The sequence below is a fragment of the Diabrotica undecimpunctata genome, chromosome 4 (assembly GCF_040954645.1).
Source record: "Diabrotica undecimpunctata isolate CICGRU chromosome 4, icDiaUnde3, whole genome shotgun sequence".
NCBI lineage: Eukaryota > Metazoa > Arthropoda > Insecta > Coleoptera > Chrysomelidae > Diabrotica > Diabrotica undecimpunctata.
The window spans coordinates 28442462-28462472 of record NC_092806.1 but is presented as its reverse complement, the minus strand read 5'-3'; the positions used below and the strand labels follow the sequence as shown (position 1 = coordinate 28462472).

Genomic DNA, 20011 nt, shown 5'->3' with positions numbered 1-20011 from the left:
ATAGAGACTCCATTAGTTTTTCCAAGTTCCTTACACTCATGCTTTTCGTATCCAATTGAGTGCTTGTTGTTTCCTTTCGATGTCAGTATTTAATCCTTGCATCCTGAAATTCCATTTGTTCTGTGATATTTTTTTTCTCAATATTCTAACTGATCTTTTAAATGCATTCATGTTGGTCGCTTGTATGATTCTTTTATGTTTTTTATGTTTTTGAGCCGTATAATAGACTATTTTTAATTAGAGTGTTATATGTCAAAGGTCAGTAGATCTTTTTAGGGCAGCCAATAAGGTACGGATAGCTGTGATGATAGCCAACCTCCGATAGGAGAAGGAACTACAAGAAGAAGAAATGTCAAAGGAGGCTGGCACAAAAGATACAGCTAAAACAAATAGACGACATCGAAGATATAAACGCGAGCTGGGCGAAAATTAAAAACAACATGTAAGAAGCAGAAATGATACCAATGTTCAAGAAAGGAGATAAAGAAGACTCCAACAATTATAGTTATATAAATCTACTGAACACCGCACTTAAGCTTACCACAAAAGTCCTAACCAACAAAATCAATAAATTAGCAACTTTATCAGATGAAAAACAAGGATTTAGATCCGAAAGATCCTGCGTAGACGCCGTGTTTGTAATAAGACAGAAAAAGCCATCGAGTACAATAAACCAGCATATCTATGTTTTACTGACAAAGGCTTTTGATCGCATCCAAGTCGAAGACGTCTTACACCTACTGTAAAAAAAAAGCATACCAACAATACAAACCATCGTAAACATTGAAAACTAACACAATGGTATACCAGTACAAAGCGGAGTCAGACAGAGTGACTAGTTAAGCTAACTTCTCTTTAATATAATAATGGACGAAATAATCAAAGCAGTACGTAAAGGTCATGGTTACAGAATGGGAACAAAGAAATCCAAATATTATGTTATGCAGACGACGCCGCATTAATCACCGAGACAGAAGACAAGCTTCAAAGATTAACACACATCTTTAATACAACAGCCCAGAAATACAATATGATAATATCAGCAGAAAAAATCAAATATATGACAACATCTAAATATCCACTACGGTATAAAATTGAAATTGATGGGAAAATAATGAAGCAGGAAGTAAAGTTTAGATATCTGGGAATAGATATAACTAGTTACGGAGATTTTGAAGAAAAAGTACTACAACAAAGCTTAAAAGCAAGTAAATCGGCGGGATCTCTTAATGACACAATCTGAAAGAACAAACACCTAACACAAGACACAAAAACAAGAATTTATAAAGTAGCAATTCGACCTATATTAACATACTGTCATCGAATGCCATAGTCTGTGGACTAGCATTTCGATGCGCATCGCCCCGCCTCAAATTTTCCCATTGGCTCTTGACCTGGAAATCCCTATTTATCGCTCGAACGGCACATATAAATATTGGCGATTTTCAGGTCAGCCTGGTCAACCTCTGACGATCGAAAGATCAACTCCACCTTTCGACCTAACCACTGATTTAAAAAATACCATTAAACTCAGCACCCTTGTCCTTCTCAATATCCTTCCCGAAAGGAGAGATCTCATTACTTCAATCACAAGCTCTGTGATTGAAAAGATATTCGGCCACACAATCGTATTGTCTGGCCACAATAACAACGTAGATATCTCTTTTCATCCTAACTTCTAAATCCGCTGTTAATGGATTTCACAATCGGTGCAGTTAATTGCCAAGGGATCTCTAAAAAGAGACCCCTAATCAAACATATCCTGCAAAATCACAACATCCAAATCCTCGCCCTATCTGACACACTTTGTCAAAACACTCCGACCTTTGCAGGATATACTACAATCTATCGAAGCCGCTGTCAGGTTTCCCGTGGGAATGGTATCCTTATCAAACACGGACTACCACACTCCCCCCACGTATTTCCACAAAACGTCCCTCCACCCAACGTGGACTTCCTGGCAATCGATCTGCATCTCCCTAATAACCAAACCCTTACGATAATCTCTTACTACAGACACCCAGCAAACCCGCTTTCTTTAGAACTTTTAGAGTATTTCTCTACTCTAAATAAAGCAATTCTCATGGGCGACCTGAACTGTAGACGCACTCAATTCGGTGATCACTCTACAAATCCGGAAGGCATCAGACTAACTGATATACTTCTAGACCTTCCAATCATAAGAATCACAAACACAAACTACACGTTTTTGAACGCAAATGGGGCATCTATAGTGGACCACATCATTGTTACAGGTAGCGTGATGCATAGGTTCGACGATAGATGTCACATAGGCGATACAATAACGTCCGACCATCTCCCGATATTAGTTAATTCTGATATCATGTCTCCTCAAATCCCACCTCCTCCCAGACAAATAAGAGATTATCGTCACGCAAACTGGCCACGATTCCAAAACTTCATAAATAACAACATTCCTGAGTTAGGCGAATTAAATTCAACCGAAATTATCGATCAGAGTGTTATCCAAATTGAAAACCTCATAATCGAGGCAATCAATCACTCAATTCCAATGAAAACCATTCTACCATTCTCACCGGCACTTCCACAATACATCATTGCCAAAATACATCAAAAAAGACGGCTTTTACGTCAATACAAAATCAACAGAGACCCCCTCGTCAAAACAGAATATAATCGCATCTCTGCTCGAATTAAGAGAGAAATATCTATCCTACAGGCTCGCCAGTGGGAAGATGCTACCTCGAAATTGGATTACAGAGATGGGAGTAAATTCTGGAATAAATTTAAAGTCCTAACAAAACAAAAACTATCACAACCCTCTCATCTGTTGATTAATAACCAAATTATTAGTTCTCCCGAACTAAAAGCTGAGGCATTCAAAAACTCACTCAACGAAAATTTTCGCACCCCAGACAAACCAAACTTTGATCGCTTATTTAAACTTGAAACTGAATTTGCAGTAAGAAATACTCTCTTGCATCAAACTCCAAACCACGTCCCAATTATGGACCCTATTACTGACAGAGAAACGGAGAGTTATTGCCAAATAGGCAAAAATAACTCTCCCGGACCTGACAATATCAGTAGAAGGTGTCTAAAGCAACTTCCAGAGAGTATAATCCCACTTCTCACAAAAATCATTAATGCATGTCTCAAATACTACTATTTTCCTACTCCTTGGAAAATAGCAGACACAATCATGATACCTAAAAAAGGTAAACCCCTTACTAACGTGGAATCATATCGACCTATCTCCTTAATAAATTCATTAGGGAAAGTTCTTGAGCTAATCCTAAAAGAGAGGCTCAGCGACTTTCTCGACAGTCACAATATCATCCAAAAATTTCAATACGGATTCCAACCTAATAGATCCACAAAAAATGCATTAGTAGATTTCACCTCTAAAGTCACTCAGACGTTAAACAGTAACGGTATCGCCATAGCCACTTTTCTTGATGTACAGAAAGCCTTCGATCAAGTCTGGCACGACGGACTAATTCGGAGGCTTATGGACATCGGGCTACCCCTACAATTCACTAAAATCATACACTCTTACTTATCGAATAGAACAGTGAAAGTGAGAATAAGCGATAAAGTTTCCACCCCATTCACTCCCCTAGCGGGAGTACCTCAAGGCTCAGTACTCGCACCCCTGTTGTACATCACATACAACAGTTCTATCCCTATCCCAAACCTACCGCACACGCAAATGTACCTCTATGCAGACGATACAGCCCTCCTTACAACAGCGAGCAGATTTGCCCCTGAGACAACTTTTAGAAAAGCACAAACTCTTTTAAACGGTGTCGAAGAATGGTGTAATAAGTGGAGAGTCACACTAAACGCGGCGAAAACACAAACTATCGTGTTTCGCTGCCCACATTCATCATCTGGTATCATGCGCAATCGCGCCGACCAAACGCCCCTGTTTTTGATGGGAGAAAGACTCGTTTTTAGCCCGACAGCTACCTATTTGGGTGTTTTATTTACTAAAACACTCAACTGGGAACCTGATCTAAAGGCAACTTTAGATAGGGTCAGAAACCGAGCCCGTCTCCTAGTTCCATTATCAGCGACGTTTGGCAAAACCAACAATAAAACTCTCACACACACTTACAAAACATTCATTCGACCCGTTATTGAGTATAAGTCTAGCTTATATTGCCTTCTTAAAAGTTATCAAAGGAACAAACTGTCTGCTGCGGAGCGTAGAATCTTGCGTAGAACGTGCAGAAAACGTTGGCACTTCCCCTCCCGTGAAATCCACCGCACAGCAAATACCACTCCCGTTATCGAGAGAATAAAATCTCTCAACAGGAACTTCACCCTCAAAACTATTAACGGCCCCCTTTCTATCACACAAAATACCCTAAAAAGTTCCTGTTCCTTCCTAGGTCACATATCCACCCGAATACCTAAAATCAAATATCCTCACCCACCATCAATTCTATTGCAGTCATGCATAGACGACGAACTTCCTGATGAATATGTTGACATCCTCGAGGCCACTCCACTAGCCTACAGAACCCCATAAATATCACATCCTATTCCCTACCCCGGACAGGGGGAGATTGGTTTTTTGCGGTTTCCCAATCTCACTACTCAACGATACCTGTCCGTCCCTGAGAAAATAGCCGCAACTATTTTCTCAACTGAATCGACAATCGCTGGAACCGTCTATCGAACTCCGACGAGGCCTGGCCGTTAGCGTAAGCGACCGACAACAAAATTTTAGTGCAATACACTAGTTCTGAAGTCGGTTGCAAACGCATAAACGGCTGCAGGAACAATGGTCACTAGAGAACACGGTTCTAGTTTCTGTCGATTCAGACTCGCACACATACACACTAAATCACATTCACACACACACACACACACAAATCAAACAGTGAAAGGGGCACTCTTTCTGCTACCGAAATATCCTCATCACCGGGACCTCCGACCATCTGCAGCCTCCGTTACTTTATACGGAGTCTGTGGGCGGCCGGAGAAAATCTAAGTGATTCGACGGAATCTGTAACATCGAAATGGCAGCGGCCGTCACTGTTTGATTTACATACACATTCACACTGAGCGAAATGCGACAAGTCAACTCTCGAAAGCCGAGGCGCCTCCACTCACGAGCACACTCGTCTACAAAATTTCAGTGCAATACACTGGTTTTGGGGCCGAGTTAAGCTCGAGACTGCACAGGACCAATGGTCACTAGAGACAGGGCTTGTCGTATCTAGCTCAAAAACCAACACATTTACTGGAAAGAACATCGATTCCAGTCAAACCCTCTCGCCCCTGGCTCGCTGGCTGCTGAAAAGTGACGAAGAAAGAAGAACGAAAAATCGCCGGTGATTTTTCGGGTTGTTTTAGCTGTGTGTACGCCATTATTTAAACAACAACATTCAAACTCTAGCCTGAAGAGGGTCAACCGACCCTAAACGGGCACTTCCAACATTCTCTCCCTCATTAATAAAGAGTCCTTACCCTATCCTCCTGAGAATGAACATGGTATGATGATGAGGTCAGCCTGGTCAGTTCCTCGCGGGCTCTCCGAGAGCTTAGTGCTCTAGGGGCTCTGCTCCTGTTCTATTTTCCATACTATGTGGCTGAGAGTTATTTTCAACTTTAACTTGGTGTTTTTATTTCGACAATCCTTTGTCATGTAAGAAAATATCTTGTCTTTCTCAAGACAAGCCATCGGAAGACCACAACCTATTGTACCATTTTCGACGAGGAATTTGTTGTGTAAGAAATATCTTGCCTTTTTCAAGGCAAGACACCGAAGATATAAATATTTTTCGAGTCCATAACCCGAAAATAGACTTAAGTAGAGGAGCTCACGACGTTTACTCCGAAGCCCTCTACAGAGCACTCGGGGATATCAGAAGGTGGTTAGACCCTTATTTGTTCCCCCGAGGTGACAATACACGGCGGAAACAAGATCTGACACTCTGAAACGAGACGACTGCTAGAAACAACAGAGATGAAAATACTCCGACGAATATCAAGGAAAAGACTGTTTGGGAGAAAAGCGAAAACATAAGAAGAGCATGCAATATAGACGACATAAATTGATGGGCGACAAAAGAACAACAGGAGTGAAATGAACACATTAGTAGAATGACAGAGGATAGGATAGTACGAATAGCACAAAATAAGTCACCAAATGGACGAAGAAGTATTGGACGACCAAGAAAAAAATGGTGCGATATTTTAAACAATTTAGGAGGCTAATATTGAATAAGAAACAGGCTTTAAAGCCTACATACAAGAAGAAAGAAGAAAAAGAAGTGTTATATGTTATATATTGTATATTCTTGGCGCCGTTAAATTTTTGCTCCAGATGATTCCGTTTAGACAGTTGATTGCTTCACGTTCCTGAATTACGCACGTTCTTTATCTGAATCTGTTTTGTGATTATTGAAGATTATTGTAAGACCTTGAATTTATGATAAAGTAAATGAATAGTTAACATTATCTTACTTATCAAATTGATTTTAAATTATATAATGTTTAAGATATCCAAATTAGTGCATACCAGATGTTGATTTAAATACAATCAATGATAACTGCGTCACATATGGAATATAACTAGAGTTGTTTCAAACAGGATCGATAGCAGTAATGTAATTATAATTAGCTGAACATTAGGAACCAAAAATCTTTTTTGCAGCTTATAATATTGTAGAACTTGTCAAATATTATCGAAGGAATAATCAAAAGATTAAAAAGAATGTTTTCATATAAAATAAATAAAAAAAGGCAAGTCACAAAGTTGTTATATTGTCAGTCTAAAGTCCAGCACTTAATAAAAAAAAATTGTTAATATGACATTACATCAATAACTCACATTAAAATTTGCAAAGATTTAAAAACAGAAGCATACAGATTCGGCAGGAGATTATGGCAAACCCACTGGAGCTCCTGAAATACATCCTTACGTGCAATCCAGCCCTCAATGTATAAGCCATTACACACTGGCCCACGGGACTATCTAGACAAGACCTTACAATTATTCGAAGAATCCGTATAGGCCACACCAAACTAACACACAGCTTCCTGATGTCATCAGATGTCAGGCCTATCTGTCAAACATCCCTTTGCCAACTAAGAGTGAAACACATTCTTACCGAATGTTATCAATACAGTGAAGTAAGACGACAGCTAAACAAACCCACAGTTAATCAAATAATCCGCCTTCAATAATATGTTTCACATCTACAAGGAATATACACATATATACATAGATGCATCTAAATCAAATGAAGGTACTGGTGCTGCAGTCATAACCCCAACATCGACAAATAAATACAAACTCCCTTCAGAGTACTTCATTTACTCTGCTGATTTATACGCTCTATACCAGACCACCCTTACTGTCAACGCATCCAGTAATACCAATTATAATATACTCTCAGACTCTCTAAGTTCGGTACAGTCAATCCAATATGTCTATCCAACTAATCTTTTGGTCATCAAGATAAAACAAGAAGTTCATACCGCTCAACTGAATGGAAAAAATATTATATTCTTCTGAATACCATCCCATATTGAAATTCAAGGAAATGAAGTGACAGACAACGCTGCAAAAGAAGCTGCAACTAGTGATAATGCAGTCTGTACTGAAACATTTATGAGTGTGGACGTGAAAGCTGCGGTCAAACGTAAAGTTCGATAAATGTGCGGGAAGAAAAGTGAAAAGTGTCAACGGCCAAGCTACGCGATAGTAAAAAATCGATAAAACCCTGGCCCACATTACCAACAAGTCGGAGAGACCAGGTAATAATAACGCGACTCCGGCTGGGTCATACGCGATCAACTAATAGCCATGTGTTTTCCAACAAACAAGAACCAAGATGTGACAACTGTGAAGAACAATTAACAATCAAACATATATTAGAGAAATGTCCAGCATTAACGTCAAAGCGCATGTTGTACAATATACCCAACAAACTAAGTGATATTTTAGGTCCACAGTGCAGTATGTTAAACCTAAAAAGTTTCTTAACTTCAATTAACATTCTAAACGCTATCTAAACATATATAAATGTAATACAAATTATTGTTTGCTACTATTGTTTCGCTAATAGCCAATTTGGCTGATGCGATTTTGTTAATAAAAAAAGACGACAGCTAAATCTCAAACCGCAGCTAGCTGACATTCTCAGTGATCCCAACCAGATAGACAGAGCTCTTCAGTTTTTTAGAAAAATATTATTGTATCACAAACTCTAAAATATTTTTATATGACAACTTAATTCATTATTATTAATATAATTAATGTTATTATACCTCTTGTAATGTTGTTTGTAATCGCCCCGTGCGAGTGGCCATAGTTGTCGAGTACGTAAATGTAAAAAAAATTCATCTGTTATGCCAGTATGTAAAATAAAAAAAAACACATTAAAAATACAAGGAGACATTCGAAAAGATAAGATAATAATACCAAGATTTAAAACATAAAATCAATCTCATTCTTGAATTACTGAACTGCTAAATAAATAAGTTCTACTGTAAATATTAATTATCATAGAGAAATTAACAAGAAGTTCGACATTATGCTGAATTTGTCAATATTATCAGAACGTCCAAATAAAATAGTACCCAAATGCGCTTAAATTTACAAATGAACAGGATAAATAAAGAATGTTTAGCAAATATGTATATTATCATAATTTAAGTTACATCCAGAAAACTAAAAAAAAGTTTTACGCTAAAAATATGCGATGTATCATATCAAGTAAGGAAGAATTATTGTATTATTACATCGTAATTGGACAATAAAAAAAAACTTTAAATGGATTCATTCCATTTCATTATTCCTATTTAAAAGTGTAACTACAATTTGCTAAATGTGCAAACATGTCTCATAAAAATATCAGTATAAAGACGTTCTGATGAATAGTTCTACAGTGGCATCAAAATAATTTTAAATATTCCATATTTGAAACAATTAATCGAAAAAAAATGCCATGATCAATATATTTAGCCTACCTGGTGATTTTCGTCATCTTGTAAATCGTCCCCACTAACTTTTCGATAAAAAACTATGCGATGCTTTAGGTTAAATGACATTAAATTAACTTCAATGCGTTCCAATTTTTTTCGTACTGACCGGTTTATTTGGGAATTAGCCCATTTTATTTACTTTCCTGACCTTTTAAAATTTCCGTTGTTAGCGTACGAGCGATTTAATTAAAAAATGTTGTTATGATCTATGTTTGTTTATTGTTGATTTGTCGCAAATAGGTTCCGTAATTTAATAAGCTATCGGTGCATGTGATAGGAAAATAAACAAGATATTTTGCGGTGTTGGATTGATAATAGTGTTAGGTGTTTTTTAGGATAGAGTTCCAACCTTTCCTTTCTACGGTCATTACTCTGTCTGGATATCCCATTATTGTCACTATTTTAATTACCGCTTCAATTAGTGAAACACATAACCATCGTTTTATTATAGTCCCAGCTGTTGAGACAAAAATCAATGAGTTTGAGCATTAATTAATGCATTTTTGAAACCAGCACAGCGTTATGAAAGGCAATGGCTGGAGTAACCTTTAAGTGTTTGCAACTCCAATCTGTTGGTTATAATTTTTTGTAGCACTGGTAATGCGAAAACCCAGTGTTCTTTGATTATTTTTAATTTTATTGTATCAAGTCAATATCTTAGGGTAAAATTAGCATACTATTGAATGGTAATACATAAAAAAGCTTTAATATGAGCTGTGCTACATTAAATTTTACCCAATAATTTATACAAAATTAACGATTGAACTTTCAAAAATGTAAATTTTTCGCCATTTTTAATTTTAGAAATAACTTTTGTAAAATTTTTTTTTTCTATGAAAAAGCATTATACTGTATCTATTTAATTACAAATCGAATAAGCCGTACTAAGGTCCAATCGGTCACTTCCTTTTCGAGATACGTTTGACTGTTTATAAAAATTTATAAATTTTACTGCGCCAGAACTTTTTTTTTTTAATAAGATAGAGATCTAATTTTAAACGAATTATCTTGTAGGTCAATTATATTTTTATGTAGGAATAAAAATAAATGCTCAAGATGTTTTTTAACCTCTTATTTATTGTTTTGAAATAGGGGCGAGTTTTGCGAAATAAACTAATTAGGCTACAGCGCTCGAAGATTGTATAGTAGTTTTGATTATTAATTTTTATTTTATACTTAAATATCTACTTCCGTTATTTGCTCAAACAGTTTCCGCAGTATTCATAGTACCTTTTTTGTAATATATCTTATCTATACCTTTATCATGGCATCAATTATTATAATTTATGTACTGATATAAACACTCTACATATCTTAATAGTAATTATAATCTGTTTTTTATCTGTTTTTTTATGTTTAATCTAATATTTGTTAAAATTACGTTATATGACAATAGTGTAGATGATTGGTATCTCTCGGTAATCGGCAATTTTAAAGCGATAAGGATTAGTATGTAGGAATATTATTGATTTAATAAAAATATAAAATAACAAAAAATTGTATTACAGAAAATATTTCCCTAGGAAACTATATACCTAACATCGTCTTGAATCTCAGCGATGCAGTATACTTAAACGTCATTGATGAGAAGTCTTTTAACTTTATGTTTCTTCGAATAGAGGTCACTACAATCGTACACTGGTACATTTTCACAAATTACTTTGAAAATCATACGATCGGAATGCCCACTCGATGCGCAGCAAAATTACCGGAAATAGTTTCAGCTATTTCTCCTTGAATACTTTTTCTCTCTGCTCTGTGCACAGACGGGCAAAAATTTCAAAGAAAACCATTCCTGGTCTTGACGAATTGTATATTGGGTAATAAACGGAATCAATACTGAACTATAAAAAGGTACAACGTATAAATTACTGGCAAGCACAATCCAAAACAAGGAAAGATAGACTTGAAAATAACTTAGAAAGAAATAGACACATCAAAAAGAGCCGTAAACAATAGAATGCAATGGGAGCGTCAATGTTGGAGGCAGAAATTATAGAAAGTCAAAACTTAATTCAGTCTGTAGCGAAATTCAAAAAAGAAAAAAAAGTAATATAGGTTCATTATCATTTTATGTAATATAAACATATTGATATTTTTTACAATACTAACAGCAACTTATCAAACTTTGATTATTCGTTCATTATTGGCAAAATGTATATGTTTATAAAGTAAACAATTTTCCAATCAACAACTACATTGTTTATCCGTCGTAGAGGAAATAACAGGCAATAATGCGATCATGAAGAAACAAAAAACTGCATTTAAAAAAAATTAAGCACCTGGTGCCCGCTAAAGGCCTTATAAACGCCGTTCTTCAGAGTGTTATGAAAATTTGTTACATAATTATTGCTGCTATTTGTTACTTGTTGCTAATTATTAGCGGACACCAAGTACTCGGAAAACTCTTGCCGGTATCATATTCATGTTCAGCGACCTCGAAAACTTCCCAAGTAATAAGTTTTGGCTTATTATATATAACGAATTTTCACAAAGCTCCAGAGGAAGGCGTTGATAAGACCCTTGGCGGACACCAGGTACTCCCAATACTCTTGCCGGTGTCATACCCGGTAATCATGTTCAGCGACCTCTGAATCGCCCATATAACGAATTTTCACAAAATTTCGTAGGAGGACGTTGATAACAAACTTACCGGATACCTTTTCCTAACTGAGGAAGTCGTTGATAACTTTAGCGGGCACTAGGTACTCCTGATGATCTTGCCGGTGTCATATTTGTATTCAGCGATCTCGAAAATCGCCGAGTAACAAAATTAAAATATAATTTTTATCAATATTCATCGAGTTATAGATTTTTTAACTTTGAATACCTAAAATGCACTTTGAAAATACATTTTTCTAGTGTACAAATGCAGTTTTTTCAGTGCATTCATTTCTTCATGATCACATAGGGTCACAAAGTTTGTAGAGATTATTACGAATCGAATGCTCAAAACAACATTCAAATCCATCTTATTTTATGGAAACTCGATAGTATTACTGTGCTTTATTTTCTTCGACTACCAATTATTACGAATTTAACATTAGAGATTAAACAAAGATTTTAAAGTGTGATTTTATTATTGGCATAATTTCTTTAAACTTTTTTGAAATTTACAAAAAAATCAAGACACGTAGGTTAATGTAGCATGCGCCGCAACAATGTTGATGCCGCTTCATGTAAATTCAGTCTGTGGTCTGCCAAGAACGAGTGTGCATAAGTTGTGTATTATAGTTGCGGTCTCATTTGAGCAATATATCCAATCCCCAAAAATTATTGAATACGCACTAGGGTATGTAGCACCCTTGTGTGAAGTTTGTGATAATTTATTCATTTTTCTTATAATAATTTATTAGTGAAATGGCTTCATGTATCTGGAAAGAATACTGGACAAACGTCGTCCTTTGCCGTTTTCAAATCTGACAAGGAGTATGTCGTACAGCAGCCAGAAATTGTTAGACATTTACCAGGCTCCAAAGGAAGAGCCAGCATACTTAAGTCCTCTGAAGAAGCCTGGAACTTACTGTTTATTGAACAAATGTTAGATATTATCGTCCTTTATATAAATAAAGACATTCGCAAAAGTGAAAGTATCGCTGTGCAAAGTTCACCAGATTGAAAAATAAAACAGAAGTGAAATCCTTCATTGGGTCATTGTTATTATATGGTGTATTACGTGTTTTTAACTCTAATATTGATGAGCTTTTACAACTACAATTTGGGAATGGAATATTTTGTGCTACGATGTCGCAGCAGAGGTTTGAATTTCTAGCTGTATGCCTAAGGTTTGATGATGAAGAAATAAGAGCAAGAAGAAAAACAGTGGATAAATTTGCACCCATACGCGAATTATGGAATATCTTTATAAGCAGCTGTATATTATGCAACACTCCTTTTGTTCTATCTATGTTCTAACTATGCCTTTCTTATACTGCATCACGAAAATCCAGACGATGGCTACTAAAAATTTTTTTCAACATGCTTGATGAAAGTGGTATAAATTCAATGCTGCTATTTCCTCTCCCAAATTTCCATCTCATGCATCTCATAATAGAAGATTATTTCTAAAATCTTTGGGAATGGCTTTAATTGAACCATTAATGTGTGAGAGTCTTCAGATACCTTCTTAATAGAAATTACTCAGGCAAAAAATTTGTGGCATTCTTCACGTTGAAGACTTTTCAAAGTGTTATTTCTGCAGAAGAAAAGATATAATAACGAAGCATGCATGCACGGCTTGTCATAAAGCATATCTACTGCATGGAGCATAGAGTGAAACTGTGTTGTGAATGTGGTCATCAAAATGAGTAAAATTGAAATACTTGGCTAAGAATGAATATGAGTTCCATAATCAAAAGGTGTTACCTTTTAGTTAGAAATATTATTAGTTAAATTAAGGTCAAATATTTTGAATTATATTTCTGCTTTTTTAGAAAATGTTTTTTGATTATTTTTAAATATTTTTAATATTTTTTTGTATTGCTACTATTAAAAGAGACAAAATAAAATGATTGATTTGATTATTCTTGCATTTATTATTAAATGTGATTAACTGATTAGACATTCTCTAGAAATCATAAAATATTTACTTTTTTTATTTCTTCAAAAAAATCACTGGGTATCTGATACTCACGTGAGCGGTTTATGTTAAAAAATAGGTGTTATCTTTCAGGTTTAATATTTGCAAAATACCTTTGGTTTGCTGATAACTACTCAATAATCAACGAATCTCAAAACTATCTATTACATATTTTGCGCTTCCATTCTTCTTCTCAATTTATTATACCGTTTGAAACAACAGGAAAAAATATATTACGTAATTGCAATAGACAAAATGAAAGATCAACTTTGATATAAACTCAACCTAGACAAATTTAGATCAAAACGGAAAGAATTATTTATGGGAATTGCAAAGAAAAATACATTCTTAAATGTATAAAAAGAACCTCATCCTGCTAACTATCAAGGATGCAAAGTGGCGATGCAACTACAGAAAATTAAAATAAATCGCTCAAAAAATCAAGTTCTACCGAATATATCCAAAGAGAAGAAACTAAAGGAAATACAAATAATAACTGCTGAAGATATTCAGGCAACGGTGATAAACGTTAGGACAAAGAACTATGATCTGACAGTTATTGGTCTATATAGTCCCCCAAAACACAACATCAAAGCTGAAAGATACACTTTTTGAACTCGCGGGTGATCGGTTCATCATGGGAGGAGATTTTAACGCAAAACACCGACAATGGGGTCCAAAACTCATAACAACAAAGGGTAAAGAATTGCTCAAAACGATAAATGACAATAAGTATAAAGCAATCTCAACAGCAAAGCCTACGCATTTGCCTACAGACCCTATGAAAATTCCTGATTTAATAGACTTTTACATCATTAAGAACGTATAGAGCAATCATACTCCCATTATATTAACAATAAGTAAAAATATCATTCAAAAGCCTAACAACCCTGTGTTGGTCAACAATAAAACGGAGTGAGAAAGCTTTAAAATTACACTAGAAGGAAGAATTGATTTGGCAGTGTCATTGAAAACTAAAGAAGACTTGGACACTGAGGTGGAAAAATTCAATACCAATGTTCAACAAGCGGCTTGGGAAAATATTCCTGAATTAGTAAAAAGATTGAAAGGAAAAACTACCCTAATAAAATCTTGGTATTAGTTTATGAAAAAAGAAGAGCTAGAGCAAAAAGGCAACTAACCAGAGCACCACAAGACAGAACAAAAGTAAACTAACTTGCCTCACAACTAAAGAGAGAGACTAGGCAACTAAGAATGGATAAATTAGCGAATTCCTGATACATTTTACAAATGATTCTAGTACTGACTACTCGCTATGGAAGACCACCAAGAATTTAAAGACACCAATTATGCAAACGCCTCCTGTAAGAAACAAACAAGAAGGTTCGGCGAAAAACAACGAACAAAAAGCATTAGTATTTGCGAACTATCCCGAATGTATTTTCCAACAATATATGCCAGATGAATCTCTCTCATGAGCCACATGTTGAAACTGTTTCTTAGAGTCATCCATGGAAGAATTTATAAGAAGTGCGAGGAACAAATATTGGACAGACAGTTCGGCTTCATTAACGCAGTGGACACCAGAGAGGCACTTTTCGGAGTACAGGTACTGATTCAAAGATGCAGGGACGTTAACTGCGACGTATACGTGTGCTTGATCGACTATGAAAAGGCATTTGACAGAGTTCAACATCAAAAGATGATAAACATTTTAAAAGAAGCAGACCTGGATGACAAAGACCTCAGCATAATTTCAGAACTATACTGGAATCAGACCGCATACATGAAAATTAACGGAGAAGAAACAGATCACATAAAAATACTACGTGGAGTTAGACAGGGATGTATCCTATCGCCGTTGATATTTAATATGTACTCAGAGAAAATTTTGAACGAGGCTCTTTACGGAATAGACGAAGGCATCCTTCTAAATGGTGAAAGAATAAACAATGTTAGATATGCCGACGACACCATGGTGATAGCAGATAGTTTAGAGGGACTTCAGAGGCTAATGGACAGAATAAACGAGTACAGTCAACAGTACGGACTGCCCACAAAACGAAACAAATGATTATCAGCATAGGAAAGGCAAGAACGGTCTTTAACAAAATGAGCGCCATCTTCAAAAGTCACAACATATCCCTAGATACAAAAATGAGACATTTGAGATGCTATGTTTTCTCTGTGTTGTTGTACGGGGCGGAGGCATGGACGCTTACAGACACCACTATTAAAAAACTTGAAGCATTTGAGATGTGGCTTTATAGAAGAATACTGAGAATATCATGGACAGCAAGGATACGAACAAGGAAGTTCTAGAAAAAATGAAGAAGGAACCAGAGATTGTGTTTACGATCAAACGCATAAAATTGCAATATCTGGGACAAGTTATGAGAAATCAGCGCCGTTACTCCCTGCTGAAGTTTATATTGCAAGGTAAAGTCAAAAGTAAGCGAGGACCCGGTAGAAGGAGAATATCATGGCTGCGGAATTTAAGAACATGGTTTAAGAAAACCTCAACGGAGCTGTTTCGAGCCGCAGCGAGCAAGGTCATGATTGCCAATATGATTTCCAACATCCCAAATGGATAGGAACCAGAAGAAGAAGAATCTCTCTCAAAAGTTGTTTAACAAAATAATGTCGGTATTTCTTTGACCACACCAAAAGAAGTTAAAAATGAATTCGATACGAACATTAATTCCAAAAAGGTCCCATCTACGATCTGATAGCTAAGCAGGCCTTAACGAGCTACCTAGAAAGGCCCTGGTTAAAGTTACCAACCTAATTAAGGCATCGTTTCGTTTAAATTACGTTCCATAACTGTGGAAGGTAGCTGAGATCATCATGATTCCAAAACCAAGCAAACCGCCACATGAAATGACGTCGTATCGGTCAATATTCTTGTTACCTATTATGTCAAAACTGTTTGAAAAGCTTTTGCTTAAGAGGCTGAAACCTATTATTGCAGAAAGACGATTCATCCCGACTCATCCCCGATCACTAATTTGGATTCCGAAATCAGCACTCTACAATTCATCAAGTCCACCGGATCACGGACGTTATCGAAAGATCCCCTTAGCATTATTTTTGGATGTAGCACAGGCCTTCGACAAGGTCTGGCACGAAGGACTGGAGCAAAACAAAAATGGCCCTTCAATCAATGTCCAATACTCAAAGATCAAAATTTCATATTTGTCACAGAGATACTTCGTGATTAAGCAGATGCTTATTCTAAGCTAAAGAAAATTTGTACATGGCTACCACAGGGAAGTGTACTGTGACCCGTTCTATATCTCCTGAACACTAAAGACCTGCCAGTTTCAAAGCAAAACGTTGTTAAGTTTGCTGACGATACAGGAATTATGGCTGTTAATGACAACGTAATTTAATCAACAGATAAGTTACAGAATACAATTGCTGAAGTGGAGAAGTGGACAAAAAAATGGCGTATTTTATTAAATAAACTGAAATCAGTGTATATATATATATATATATATATATATATATATATATATATATATATATATATATATATATATATATATATATATCAATTATCATACAGATACTTATGTCAATACGACTTAATACCTGGTTATGACACTGGACGTTAAATTGAGATGGAAAGCACACGTTAAGAAAAAGCAAGAAAAACTCAATTTGAAATATCAAAAATGTGTTGGTTATTGGGTTGATATTTGACCTTATCAATATATAATAAGCTCCTGATCTACAAACAAGTCCACAAACTGGTGTGAACTTGCGGTATGCAATTATGGGAATGTACCAGCGCAAGCAATGTAAGTTTCATACAAAGGTTCCAGAACAAAGTACATCGAGGCATAGTGGATGTCACCGATATATTCGTAACGATTAATTCCATAGAGATTTAAATTTAGAATTAATTAATTAATTCGTGATTAGACGACTTAAACGAACAAAACCACTTGATCTGATATAGTGAGTGTTAAACTAAAGTGCGAAAGGGTGCGGTGTAAAGTGTACAAGTTAAAGTGGTGTACTAAACTAAGATAATGAAACTAAGAACGCTAAAGAGTGTTAGTAAAGTTAGGCTAGAAATAAATTGTTTATTTGTCTTATAGACTAGATTATAATAATGGGAACATCATATTGATGTCAAATAAAAAAATTGTATGAAAAAGGATATAAACACAACGAGGAAAAAACTAATACGTAGTAATATATTATATAAATGACTTAAAAGGACAGTACGTACTGACAGGCAAAGAAAAATATGGAATGTAAAATTAAATGAAAAACCGAGAAACTAATAACAGATGAATAGTTTTTCTAAGATAGAATACTGATCAAAGTGTAATTTTTAAGTTCGCAAATCTTTTAAAATCACATATTTTAACAGAAACTTACCTGATAAATGTGCGTTATTATAAAACAATAAAATTTTATTGCTCTATAATCCTCGGCGGCTAATTACTTACAGGTAGTACCGAATATCTGACAAAGCAAACAGCAAACACTTTGAAATGAGATAATAGACCACAATAAATCCATTTTTATTAACCACTCGACGATATCTCATTAGTTTATACAAAGCATTAATTTAAAGCTAATACAATAGATATTACCTCAAGTGGCTCTTGAAAGGATTGATGAAATATTTTCAAATAAGCGCATTATCTCCTGTTCCAGTTACCGTGAAAACTACGTGGCCTATTTTTCTTGGGCGTCAATCTTCTGATCAACTTACCAGAGAGATTTATTTGGTTTATACAATCATAAAGTAATGAGTTTAATCGAAATAAATAGTTTGTTCGATCTATATCTCTTATTTACTCAAAATGTCAATCGTTAGTCACTAGAACTATTATTACTACTACTATTATAGAGTCATTTATTGCTAAATACTAGTTTGTTAATAGTGATATCTAAGAATATAGCCTGATCTGTCAAATATTTTAATTATTAATATATTTTTTATTTAAAAGCAATATCTTCACGCAAATATCCGGGATTACAATTGAATTCACTTTACAGGGACAGCGCCGCTGTTTTGAATTGTTTATTCGAACTAAAAATTGAGGGTCCTAGTAATAAAGTCGGTAATTTCCACTTTTTACCAAAATTGAGTTAGTTACATCAAATAATTCTTATTTTTAAACACTATACAAAAATAAAAAGAATAAGAATCAAAAACGGCATTATCCGCCTATAAAATAGCATAGAAACTTAGCCTAAGGCTTGCCGCATACGTTCGGTTTCCTTATCAGGAATTCAGATTCGAAAAACTGAATGCTCCATTCTATTACAAAATCTACAACAAGGCACACACGTCCTTACTAATTCCGAACGGAAAATAACCCGGCATTCGTTTCGAGTTTAATTCCGTTCGTTCGGGTGGTCAGAACGAAAAAAAAAAAACTAATGGCGTCACCCCGAACGCAGTTCTCTCGCGCATTTAGTATCGTTCGCCGCACACGAACGGAGTTTTGTATTCAGAACCGCGCTAGCATTTTGGCGAAAGGACGTGTTCTTACGAGTTTAGTGACTTCTTATTAAAAAATGTGTAAAGCCCAAAATTTAATAATGTCTGTGGAAAAATATCCTTGTATATGGGATATTAATCATGCAGACTACCATAACAGAGACATCAAAGACCTCGCGTGGGAGTAGATATGTAAAGAAGTTTATAAGGATTGGGAAACGTGCACCGACAAATCAAACAAAAGTAAGTATTTTAATATTCATTTAATTTAAAGAAAAAGAAGACAAACCAAACGTAGCTATTTTGATAAACCTTTCATTGTTGAATATTAATGTGGGATTAAACTTATTATTGTGGATTGATAATTCTTGCACTGTATTGACATGACAGCTCTCCAGGCTGTGTCATGAAGTACTCGGCAAAGGTATCTCTTATAGTTCTGCCTCGGTTTGTAGATTGTGGTCGAGAATTGAATGGCAAATTCTCAAAGTAATGTGCTAACGTGTCTATGAAATCATACCCATCCCGTCTGCATACAAAATTATGCAATACACATGCAGTCTTCGTTACAAGTACAGCATAATCTGGAGGGATGGTCATATTAGTATAAAAAATTCTCCACTTGTTTGAAAGGATACCGAAAGCACATTCTACAATACTTCGAGATCGACTTAGTCGGTAATTAAAGATGCGACGTTGAATGTTGAGGTTACATCTTGGATATGGTTTCAAAAAATTATTATTCAGTGGAAAGGCCTCATCACCTAGAAACACAAATGGTAGAGGTGGTCCATTATTTCCCGGCAGAGGTTTTGGTTCTGGCAAATTAAGGTCATTTTCTTTTAATTTTTTCCCAAAAACCCAATTATTAAAAGTATTGCTGTCACTGTCTTTGCCATAAGCGCCAACATCTACAGCTATGAATCGTTAGTCTGAATCTACTACTGCCATCAATACAATAGAGTAGTAATGTTTATAATTATAAAAAGCCGACTCACTGTGCAAGGGAGAGATTA

The 20011-nt window shown here is 35.5% G+C and overlaps 1 protein-coding gene across 2 annotated transcripts in view; it reads right to left on the bottom strand.

Annotated features, from left to right (window-relative positions):
* LOC140439374 (facilitated trehalose transporter Tret1-like) overlaps window positions 1-18118 on the bottom strand; it is a 44499-nt gene extending 26381 nt beyond the window's left edge. The window contains exon 1 of one of the 2 annotated variants that reach the window (XM_072529232.1): window positions 17921-18118. Coding sequence is in view for 1 of the 2 variants with exons in the window: in XM_072529231.1 (XP_072385332.1) it covers window positions 8974-8990 (17 nt within the window). In the remaining variant the exon portion in view is untranslated. Of the gene's footprint in view, window positions 1-8973; window positions 9106-17920 lie in introns of those variants that run through there. The other variant, XM_072529231.1, reaches the window with a different exon arrangement.
* Window positions 18119-20011: the final 1893 nt, after the last annotated feature.